The sequence below is a fragment of the Cheilinus undulatus genome, linkage group 24 (assembly GCF_018320785.1).
Source record: "Cheilinus undulatus linkage group 24, ASM1832078v1, whole genome shotgun sequence".
In the NCBI taxonomy this organism is placed as follows: Eukaryota; Metazoa; Chordata; class Actinopteri; order Labriformes; family Labridae; genus Cheilinus; species Cheilinus undulatus.
In genome coordinates, this window is record NC_054888.1 from 20,185,044 (window position 1) to 20,197,395 (window position 12,352).

At 39.9% G+C, this 12,352-nt stretch overlaps 1 protein-coding gene across 3 annotated transcripts in view; it reads right to left on the bottom strand.

The window, feature by feature from the left end:
• The window catches only part of LOC121506167 (SH3 domain-binding protein 4-A-like), a 90,167-nt gene that overhangs the window by 25,226 nt on the left and 52,589 nt on the right, over nucleotides 1–12,352 (bottom strand). For all 3 annotated transcript variants that reach the window (XM_041781806.1, XM_041781804.1, XM_041781805.1), the window contains one exon: nucleotides 1,639–1,805. In XM_041781806.1, the coding sequence (XP_041637740.1) occupies nucleotides 1,639–1,762 (124 nt within the window). In that variant the 5' untranslated portion in view covers nucleotides 1,763–1,805. The remainder of the gene's footprint in view (nucleotides 1–1,638; nucleotides 1,806–12,352) is intronic.

Genomic DNA, 12,352 nt, shown 5'->3' on the forward strand with positions numbered 1-12,352 from the left:
TAAAGCCTGTCCAAAAAGCTTAAGACAGTAGCAGCTACTAGGCAGTGGGTGATTTATTCTCAGTCTTATTAATAAAATGTGTGTCTTTATCGTCTAACAACCACAGAAAAACAGATATTCAAGTTTTTGTCATGTTCAAGTGTGATACAGAAGAGGGACACTATTTAAATCACTATAATCAGTAAAGTCCAACCCAAAAATTAGCTTCAGTGATGTTAACATACTGGTATCTTTCTCCTTACAGCGCCACCACATAAAAGTCTACAAAAGTATTGGCAGTTTAATGCATTTACATTTGGACAAAAAATTACTTATTATTAAGGCAAAGGTAAGTGCTAACTGGCTAACATTAGCTAGTTCAGGATACTTAACGATATTATGATGATCAATGTCAGCTGTAAGTCAGTGTTCTGGCCCTGTTATGCTAAAGACAGTCACATTTTATAAGTTTAAATCAATATTTGGTAGGATTAGGAGAATGCTGTTTGATGCTGTGGACAGCGGAGCATCTAACAGTGTAAATCTACTATTTACTCATCTCTGGGTTTTCTCTCTCTGATTGCATTCTGTAGAAGTATAGTTAAAACTCCTTCTTTTATTAAAATAAACAAGCTTGTAGCAAATGGAACATATTTAACTCAAGTGTGACATCATTTCCAACTCAGACATCCCACAGGTTAATGGTATTATGAAGTGTTGCAAAATTTGGGGATTTTATGGAAAATATGTACATGTTTATAGTTTTTCCATGGCACCAGTTTCGAACCAGTACACCCGAGAAGTCTTCTGAGAAGTTTCGGGGACAACTGAAGCAACAGTGTGGTGTGCAAATCAAAACAGACAGACACATCGCCAATTGAGTAGTAAGATAAATAAATCAATGCATAGAATGGAGTATGCACAGTCAATTGAGCTAGGTATTGAGGTATCAAAAAGAGATCAATTTCTCTTTCATCAACTCCTCAACTCATTTGAAAATATAGAGATATATATATATTAAAAACTCAATATGTTGCCTGTACACTATCCCAGTTTAAACATGATCTTTTTCATGTTCTGATTGTAAAGTATCTCCGCTCCTGTCCTGGCCTCACTTTAGATAAGTGCACTTAATCACTGGCTGGCTGATTACTCAAAATACTGCTATTAACAGAGCTTATCCCGTCATCACACTCAGACATAATGGACCAATTGCACTAACGAGGTGATGGGACTAAAGAGCAGACATAACGGTTTGTCTCAAAATAGAGCTGCAGTTCAATTTAATACCTAGGGCTTAATTTAAGAGCAGAAGAAAGAAGCAGCCTCAATCTTCTTCTCCATCCTTCTTAATGCATTTTTTCCATACCACTAGGTAAACATCCCAGCAGTTGGACTGCATAATTTAATGCATAATTTACTATTTTTAGTTCACCTCATTAGCGTATATGGAGCATGTAAGCACAGCTGGAATGAAGTGCAACCAGTGAAGTGAAAAAAAACAAAGACCGGATAATAAATGAGGAATGTAAGTCACAAAAAACGAACAGCACAATAATCTTTCAAGAGAAAATAAGGTAAACCTTAAAAATCAGGACCTTTCAGAGCACATTTTTGTCATTTAGATGAGAAATAATGGATGATTTGAGTAAAACAGACCTTTAACATCACTGAGACTGGCTCCAGTGACCCCTTCGCTGAGATCTATGAGCGTCCCCTCAGATTTACAGCGAGGCAGGATGAGGTTGTTGTTCGTCACTCGGATGATTCGATGGGCAGCCATGGCCAGGTCTCACTGTGGCATCCTCTCATTGGCAGCTTCTCATCTGGACGGGGAACAGACAAAGGATTTCAGAGACCATTTTTAAACACATCTGCATTCAGGCGCTCGGCCGATAATCAAATCTAGAGACTTCACGAGGCAAAGCAGCTGCTGGAAGCTTAATTTTCTAGATCAGTAGCACAGTTAAAGGATGGAAGGGTCAGAGCTGCTTAAGTGGAAAATACGGTTGATAAAATGTCACTGCATTTTTGAAGGAAGTCGATATGAAGGCTGTGGCTAGAGAAGAATGACTGCTGGCTGAGAGAGAGTTTTTCTAAATCAATGCAAAGACCATGAGTGTTGAGCAGAGGAAAAAGATGTGATTGAAGGAGAGGGAAAATCGAAAAGCATGAAGAAACGGAGGAAAACAGAATTTCACTTCTGAGTGACAGTGAGAGAAAAATGCCTGCAAAGAATAAAGAGGAAATGTAGAAAATACAAACCTAAAGATAAATCAATGTAGAGTTTCTGAGCTCCACTTCTTTTGGATTTTGTTAAAGAAGTTATTCCAAAACTTGAGACATAAATCTGCCCCACTCCTCTTCTCTAGTTTCAGCCTTTTCAAAAGCATTACAGACCCAGCTGCAGGGATTTGCACCCATTCAAGAAAAAAGAGCATTAGTGAGGTCGACCAGCAATGTTTGGCAATAAGGCGGGGGTTTCAAAAGGTGTTAAAGCTGCTGTTGTGAAAATAAGCATTCTTTTTCCTCAGACTTTTCTGCAAATTTCTCTTTTTTAATGGACTTCCTAAAATCAATCAGTGTGTTTACATGCACATTTAAGTCAAGCAACAGTCATAGATCAATACAGCAATTTAACTGAACAACTATTCCTGCCCCTAAATATAAACACTCTGGGGGAGAACTGATTTATTGATAGAAGCAAATTAACCGACACCACTGGTACTCAATGTAAGGTCCGAGATCCTTTAAGAAAATGTACAATATCATTTAATTCGATTGGATTGATTTTGATGCACTGATGTGTCAATGATGATGCATGTCCCTGGTTATTATTCTACTGCACTTTCCTAAGCAGAGGTGATTTAAGTGGCGCTGTAACATGACAAGTCCAGACCTGACGGTACATCGCACCCTACCACAATAAAAGTGCAGACACAGTTGGGCGTTTTAGTCCTAAATATATTCAGGTACAGTAGCTGTAAACAGGGCCAACCACAGAATTGGCTGAGCCCCGGAAAAACCCAGAGAATGGGCTCTCCACAGTTGTGATTCACTGATGGCATCAATCAATGTGTGATGGATTTGCTGAAATGGTGCTGGTGTCCTTGCTAACACTAATTTAATTTTTGGATCTGAAAAGTGTGTCAAAGTATTTTTGGATTCTAATGTTGGGAATATGCATCCGTGCCACTTTATAACAATTTTTCAACACAATTTCCGCCTTTTCTCGCAACGTCTTTTTGCCACTTTTGCCCCATTTTTGCCACTTTAAACTAATTTTTGCTGATTTTCTTCATTTGATACCACTTTTCTCCAACTCTATTTCCACTAAATGCAAATTTTTGCCATAGTTTTGCTGCTTTATACATGTTTGCTGCTCTTTCCCCAATTTTGCCATTTTTTTGCTACATTTTTCAACCTATTTTTGCTGTTTAATGCCCTTTCTGTAGCATTTTTTGCCAATTTTAACCTCTTTTGACACTTTCCCCCTTTTTTTTCTGCAACTCGTAACCAATTTTTGTTGTTATATGTCATTGTTCATGCCACTTTTCTCCAAATGTTTTGCCACTCAATGTCCATTTTTCCCATTGTTCTGCAAGTGTATACTTATTTTTACAAATTTTTGACACTTTCATTCCATTATGCCCTCCATTTTTCCAGTTTTTAACTATTTTTGCTGCTCTTCCCCAAATTTTGCCACTTTCTTTCAACCTGCTCTTGCCGTTTGTTGCCCTTTCTGCAACTTTTTTTTTCCAATTTTAACCCATTTTGACAATTTCCCAGTTTCTCACCACTTTTAACCAAATTTTGCTTTTTTCCACCATTATATGCCACTTTTCTCCAACTGTTTTTTCCACATTATACTTAATTTTACAACTTTTTGATGCGTTTATCCCATTTCGTCCACCATTTCTGCCACTTTTAAACCTTTATTGCTGCTCCTCCCCAATCTTGCTGCTTTTCTGCCATTTTTTGCTACTTCTTTTTGCCAGTTTTAATGTATTTTTGCTGTTTGTTTCCCTCTCTGTCACTTTTTTGCATATTTTAAACCTTTTTGCCACTTTTCCCCATTTTTGGCACTTGAAACCGTTTTTTTGCTGTTTTCTGCTATTTTAGGCAACTTTTCTCAAACTGTTTTTACACTCAATGTCCATTTTTTCTACACGTATTTTTACAACTTTTTGACACTTTTATCCCATTCTGTCCATTATTTGCCAGTTTTAAGCCATTTTTGCTGTTCTTCCCCCAATTTTGCCACTTTTCTGCCATTTTTGCTGCTTTTTGCCGTTATATGCCATTTTTCTCCAACTGTTTTGCCACTTTATACTTATTTTTACAACTGTTTGACACTTTAATCGCATTTGTTCACCATTTTGCCAGTTTGATGCATTTTTTGCTATTTTTCGCCATTTCATACCACTTTTCTCCATCTGTTTTGACACTTTTATTACATTGTTGCCATTGTTTTGGCACTTTACACTTATGTTTACAACTTTTTGATACTTTTATCCCATTTCGTTCACCATTTTTGCCACTTTTTTTTTTGCCATTTTTGCTACTTCTCTCAACCTGCTCTTGCCGTCCGATGCCCATTCTGTAACCTTTTTTCCAATTTTAACCCATTTTGACAATTTCCCCATTTCTCACTACTTTTAACCAAATTTTGCTTTTTTCCACCATTATATGCCACTTTTGTCCAACTGATTTTTCCACTCTATACTTATTTTTACAATTTTTTGACGCTTTTATTCCATTTCGTCCACCATTTCTGCCACTTTTAAACCTTTCTTGCTGCTCCTCCCCAATCTTGCTGCTTTTTTTGCTCCCTCTTTTTGTCAGTTTTAACGTATTTTTGCTGTTTGTTTCCCTTTCAATGTTTAGTGTCTTTGGCTTAGTGGTACCTAAAGAAAATACCTAAATCTGATTAATGAGATTGATCTGGTAGGTGTCAGATGTGTTGGTGCCGGTGCTATATCGGTAACGGTTTGGAACCCGTCTCTACTCTACTACTATCAGTAGGTAAGAGTCCCTGCCCATCCACTTCAGGGTCAAAGCCTGGCACAGAAACTGTGGAGCATGCTCAGAACACCTGGTCTGGTCTGAGTCTGATAAAGGTGTTTACATGCAAAAGCATATCAATCTCCAAAGATGGTATCTTGGTGTATAGCCCAATCCCAAGGAATTCACCCTGGTATATCAGTTAGATGAACATGCGTGCAGTTAAAAAGTCCAGCTGTTGTCCAACTAGCACAATAAATGGACTTTTTCTAACTGAATGTAAACAAACTGAGTGGAAACATGTTTGAACTGGCTTTGGTTTTGTCCTTGTATGAGCAAAAAAGGGAAGACCAATCAGACAGAGATGCAAACTTATAAATTATTTGTCATTATTCGACATAAATGATGATTGTTGTCCTCCAGAGAACTGATCATTGTCTCTTCTCCGGGCCTTTTCTTCCTCTCTGCTCTGTGTTTTGACCGTTTACATCTCTGCTTATGTCAACAAAGTCTCCAATTTCCCTCCAAGATCCGAGCTGTGATTCAATTTATGTATGAAAACACAAAGTCAGCGGAGGACCGTGATCTGATTAAAGCTGCAGAGAGAAGCTGTTTTTGCAGCAAAACGCTGTTCCCTTCAGTCACATCAGACTTTATTATTCCTGCAGGAGGTGGATGGCAGCTACATCTGCATCTGTACACTAATTATGACAGTTTAATCTGATTAAAGCAGCATATGCTGTCAACGCTGCCATGTTAATTCCTTTTAATTAGCATCTTAATTAGAGCTCAAATGCATGTGGCTGAATGTTCACATTAAACACAGATGCAGGTGTTTGTTGTCATTAAAAACAGCAAGGCAATAGACGGAGGAGACAAATTATAGATGCCCTGATTGACTGGAAAATAATTGTTATCAGCTGATTTTCAGTAAAATACATGCTCAGTAATGGTGCCATCTTTGATCATCAAAAATGCCAAGTTTGCAGCCATATAGGGGCCCATGGAAGTTAGGAAATCATGGTCCATTGCAAATTTAAGCTGTGATATCAATATTTTATTTATTTTTAACCGAATAACAACCACCCTTATCGAAGCAACATTAATTCAATTATGCCGTAGTATATAGCCTTCAAAATGTGAACCCCTTTCCTTAAAACAGAATAAAAATGTGATGAAAGTGGCAAACATGGGTTAATGGATGCAGAATACATGAAAGATAACTTGCAAAAATTGATGAAAAATTGTCAAAACTGGCAGAAAAAAGGGTGAAAATGGGTTACAAGTGGCAAAAATAGGTGTAAGATGGAGTGAAATGCAATTAAAATCAGCAAAAAAATGGAATAATAAGTGGTGGCAGGGGGTTCAAAAAATGGCAAAAAGGCTTAAATGCAGCAGAATAGCTGAATTAGGATTAAAGGGGCAATACTGGGTTAAATCGGCATGAATTGGTTAAAGTGGAAAAAGTGTTAACAGGCAAAAGTTGGTTAAAAGAGGCAAAACATGTTTAAATGGGCAAAAACAACAGAAAAAGTGGTGAAAAGGGGTTAAAAAGTGGCAAAAATTGGTTAAAAGAGGCAACAATAGGCCAAAAGTAGCAAAAATGACAGAAAAAGGGTTAAAAAGTGGCTAAATGTGTGTAAAACGGGGGAAAATTGAGAAAAAATTTGTAGTATTGATGAAAAGTGGCTGATTTGAGTGGTAAATATGACTGAAACAGTGGTGAAAAAGGTTGAATAGTGGCACAATTAAACACCTTCACCATCAGAGCCAATAATAAGAATTAACTGTTAGCCAGGATGCTAGCACCAATGCTAATGAACCAACACACGTTGATATCATCATAAATCACAAATGGGAGGGTCAATTCTCTGGGTTTTTCCGGGGCCAAGCCAACGATCAAGTACTAAAAGACTCAGATACCAGGAATGCCACACTGTCTCGCTCAGCAAACCCATCGCCCCGTGTACAAGTCCAAGTCTGCAGAAGTTTGCAGGAGTCTGCAGGCTTCCATGTTGCTAGGCCTATAATAACTCATTTAATTAAATGCAAAATTTAACTGCACTTAGCGGACTAAAGTCAAGTAAAAACATCTACAAACAAACCACACAATCCAAAGTTTTCGCATAGTAACAATACAAAGCCGTATGCAGAATGTGACTAACATTAGCAATGCTAGCACCTACAGGCTTTAAACCTCTTTTCAAACTCTTCCTCATTCCTGAGCTAAATGTTGCTCCGTATTTTAGTTATAAGTGAGTATAACATGCCTAGTGGTAAATATTGCTAAACCAAGCTGTTAATAAGAGATGCTATCAAAGCTGTAGGAGTTAGTGGTTGCTTATAGCAGATTGTAGCAACAGTGGCTGCTAGTGGTGGGTGGCTGGGTTACAGCTTAGACCGAGCATTTGACCAGGCCTGTGGGCCAACCTGTTATTCGGGTGCCAACTGTTTGGGCGGCTAATATTGTGCATCCCTAGTCTGCATTGATTCAAATTTTGCAACTCAATCTCACCACCCTATGTGTTTTCTAATCTGCCATTACATTCTCAGTTCTCACCAAAGGGTGGGCAATGACTCTCTAAAGAACAGGAAGTGACATTTGACTGCTCTCATCAATCTTAAGATCAGCAAAAATAAAACATTCTCAGTACATTCAATAAGGAACTGCAGCTTTGTTCTTCTTAGACAAGGAGGAAGAGAAACCACTGGAAAGTTTCACTTTTGGTTGGATTTTTATTTGTATATTGTGTGACATTTTCTTTCTTATTTGACAAATTTTCTGTCAAAAGTCTGCTTTATTTTGCAAGTTTGCACAAAGCTGCTTACGACTCATAAATATGGAAAAGAAATCAGCTTTCAAACAGAAAATCTTGGTTAGGAAACCCCATTTTTAAAAGTCTCTGAATTATTTACAACAACAAACACTTCGCATGTTTGTTTGTCTATTTAGAAAAGAGATTACGGCAGAAAACATGGTCACCAAAGAGCAAATTCAATCTCATTTTCTCTACAAACATCTGAAAGAGAAAGTTCACTTTGCACTTTTACTTTGTCTTTTTCTTGGGTCACCTTCACTGTTCCTTATAGCTTAGATTTCTTAAACAAAAAGACAAAGTTGCTCTATTTTTAGGCTTCTGCTGCGTTCTTTCAAACTCTTGGCTCTTGAAAGGAAAAACTGAGCAGATATTTTCTCTCTTATGCTTTAAATCTGCACCGAAAGTTTAGATTTCTGTGCAGTTTCTCCTTGCGGTGCTCTCTGTCATGCCAAACATGCAGCGGAGACAGAGCGGTTCTTGCTTAACAGCATCTGCTCACCTGGGAGCTCGCACTGAAAGCAAACTCCTCCGAGGTGACACTTCATTTTCCTGCTCTTGTCGCCCCGTCGATAAACCCCCTCCTCCCGCTGGAAAATGAGCGCTCAGCAGGAGGCCGGAGCGATTCTGCAATCAATAACAAGCCGGCAGACAAAGCCGCCGCCGCCGCCGGCTTTGATATAAAAACGAGGAGAACGTCCCTGCATGCAGCAGGAGGTGAGGACAGATCTGACAGGAACAGACGGGTAACGAAGAGAATGCAGGATTGGAGGACACTGCTGGATGAAACGGGGAAACAGCGGGAGATTCAGATCAGAGCAAACTGCAGATCCAAGCTGAACCCCGGGAAGCTCACGGTTTTCCAAAAGCATCCAAGGATTTCAGCAGGAAAGCTGATGGAAGCATTTGCAAAGTTAACAAGGCTGTGATACCCTTCATGCACCCTGAAAAGACTCCGAGTATACAGAAGGAAAACACAAAGTTTGTGCAGCATCAAGGGGGATGAACTCCATTTTACTCGACTTTATTTCATGTTAGCTGGGAAATTTTACAGAGGGAGAGGAAACACTTAAAAAGGAGCTTTCAGGGGATGTAAAAGAGAAAAATGCTTCAGGCTCAACATTTTCTCCCCCACTTGTGCATTAATATCGAAGCTGGTGAAATATGTTGCGTTATGAACTCATTTCAGTCAGGACGAGGACACCGGGGAGTCGAGAGTTTAATTAGCCGCGAGTCGGCCGGTCCTAATCCCTGGATGAATGCTGCTATAATAACCGTTTCCAGCTGCCGTATGCTGGCGCAGAGTTTATCACTTCTCCATCTTTTAAAATGAGCAGATTACGGTGCGGAGGATGTGACCTGCATGAGTAAAACTTTAAAAGTATAGAACATTTCTATCTATAGAAGGAGCTCCTCATGCATTCAGACAGGAAGAAATCTTTCATCAAAGACGGAAATCAAAGCGCAAAAACATTACTAACACAAGATCAAACCATCTAAAGATTCCGGATTCTCAGCCATTAGCTGAAGAAAATGAAACAAAATCAACTTGAAAGGCTTCTTAGCTGATTCAACACATCTTAATGTTCATCTTCAGAGCAAACGGAGCCAAGATCTGCTCCGTTTTTACATTAAAGACTCAGATAAAACCTTTGAAATCCAATCCCTTTTAAGTTGAAGGATGTTTAAATTCAGTTAGAAAAAGAAGAATTATTGGTTGAGGCTTGCTTTGTCACCTTGCATTCACAGATCTCAGCTGCATCAACAGCTTTCTTGTACATATATTTACATGTACATGACATGCAGTACCTCTAGAGGGCACAAGAGAGAGCTCAGTCTGTATACACCTACCTGTTTAAGATGTAAACTACAAACATGGAAACAGTGAAAATGGTGATAGCGCTGCACTCAGATTATATATCAACATCAATAATCAATAGTAGTATCAGCTCAGAATGATGATTTCCTCTGTTTCAGTTCAATAAGGGACCTACCGACACAATAAACCATCAAACCCTCCTCTCCATACTGTCTCACTTTGGTATCTTAGGGTCCAGTGGTTTAAGTCTTACCTCAAAGGGGGATCTTTTAGAACAGAGGGAGGAGTGTCCAAACCTCAAAGCTTATCAACAGGGGTGCCTCATGGGTAAGTGCTCATTTGGTGCAATCACCTGCTCACACTTCTTGCCGTTTTTGTGTCGCTGCTATGCAGACAATAGACCACTTTCACTTTCACCTGCTTTGCTGGTATTTCTAAATGGATCAATGAACGTCATCTTCAGTTCAACCTGTCCAAGACTGAGCCTGGTCTGTTATCCCGGATAGTCTGGTTCGTTTGGAGTGGTGTGAAAGCTCACACGCACTCTGGGGGGGTCTCTGTTCGATCCAAACAAACCCTGCTGCGGTTTGATTGAGGTGTGAAATGACAGCGGACCAACTTCTAAACCAAAGAGAGGAAGTAGCATAAGGTATGATGATTTACGGATTTTTGTGTGATTTAATACACTCAAATACATGTGGGCACCTCACTTGGCATCTGTGTAGCCATAGCTACCTGTCATAGTCCCGTTGGCTCACCTTTATCTATTGGTGCTGATTTATTCATCTCATGTAAAGAACAAAATGCTGGGCAACTCACTGCCTGCTTGTAATGCCCCAATGCAAAAGCAGAAACCCAAAGACAGCGTAAATTTGATTGGTTCTTTGATTGTTTATGTGGAAAAAAAGACTGGCGGGAAAGGATGGATTTCTAGTCTTCTATGTCTCCTTTTCTGCTCTTTGTGTGGGATGACAGCGCCACAGACTTGTTGCAATTTGAGTTATCAGGCGTGAAAACGACTGAAGTCTGCCTGGAATCTGGGCGATGACCAGCTAACCTTCAAGGTTCATGTGGCAGTGGCTACTTAGTCTAGCGAATCTACCCTCTATAACATCAAGAAGATCAGACCCTACCTGACAAAGCATGCAACACAGCTCCTGGTACAGGCTCTTGTCGTATCGCACACTGACTACTGCAACTCATTACTGGCAGGCCTCACAGCAGCTCGTCTGGTCTTCAACCAACCCAAGATAGCTCGTCACTCCTCTGTTCATCTCTCTACTCTGGCTTCCAGTTGCAGCTGGCATCAAATTCAAAACTCTAATGATTTCTTACAAAGCAGTATGTAAAACTGCTTCTGTTTACCTGAAATCCCTCATCTGGTTCTATACTCCTTCACACCCAATACGCTAAAGGAGCCTGGTCATTCCAGTGCATCAGGCCCCTAAGTCACTAATCAACTCCATTAGATCTGCAGAGTCCCTCTCTACTTCAAGAGAACACTAAAGACCCAGCTCCATAGAGAACACCAGACTCTTCTCCACTGTTGTCCCCAACGGTAGAGCGAGTCTCCCAGCTACAGTTGGTCCACACTATCCTGCTCTACTTCTGGGATTTTTGTGCCCAGCTCTTTGTGAGTGACCCAGCACCTGGCTCTTTGGTCTTTTCTTTAATTATTATTATTTGCGAAGACAATCTAATGCTAAATGGCATTGTAATTGCACCTTTGTACCATTTCAAGCTATTCATTGGAAAGGAACTGCTTGAATATTAATACAAAACTGTGAAATTTCGGTCAATGCCACAAGCTGCAGCTTCCATCCATCTCCGTGCTTTCACCTTTTTCAGTCAAAAAAAGTTACAGAAAACATCAAGAGTTTGACTTTTAACCCCTTAACAGCTCAGCTCTGCAGTCGTTATTCAGTCTGCCATGCCAGGGAGAAAAACACTCCGGGTGTCTCAAAGTTTCCTGACTCTATCAGGTTTCTTTTACCCAGCATTCCTCCGTCGAAACATCAAAACTCCCTCCAAACTTTGAGTCCATTAAAGGTCAGCTCTGAGGGTGCATTTCAAACTTCTCTTCAGGGGCAGAAACACATTACGGTTTACTCGTACTGAACTAACCACTCTGTTGTGGCCTGCAGCGCTGCAGCTTTTCTCCCAGCATGCATTTGGAAGTGTGACTGTTTGAGTGGTGTTGCGGCTTCGACAGACGGAGGAAATGAACAAGACTTCAGGGAATGAACGCCCTTGGTAGTTTGTTAGACGCTTGTCAAATTGAAAACGATTTCTTTTGAATGATTAAATCATGCATGAGTTCCATGATTGTCCTCTGAGGGCCACCGTAGAGTGTTTTCTAGGAGGAAATCTGCAGGAAGGTGCTGGTGCTTCGTCAACGTCAGGCGAAAATGTCTCTAAAATGATGAGAATTTAGAAAAAAATGCCTTCAAATACAGAAATTTCAATGTGATCTCTAAATGTCCCACCAGGGAAGCCAGCCTCTTAATCCTACATCTTTCTTAAATTTCCTCCCATGTTAGACCGACGTAAGTGCCAAACTGAAGCTCCATTTCTGCAGGCTGTGAAATTGTCATATTTTTCACAGGACAAAAATATAAACGACCTTAAATGTTCCTGTTTGGCGTGTGGTCAGGTTCATCAGTCTGGGGCGCCGCTCCGTCCTGACCGCTACTCTCCATCACCTGAGAAATCCGCCAGTAAAATATTCCAATCT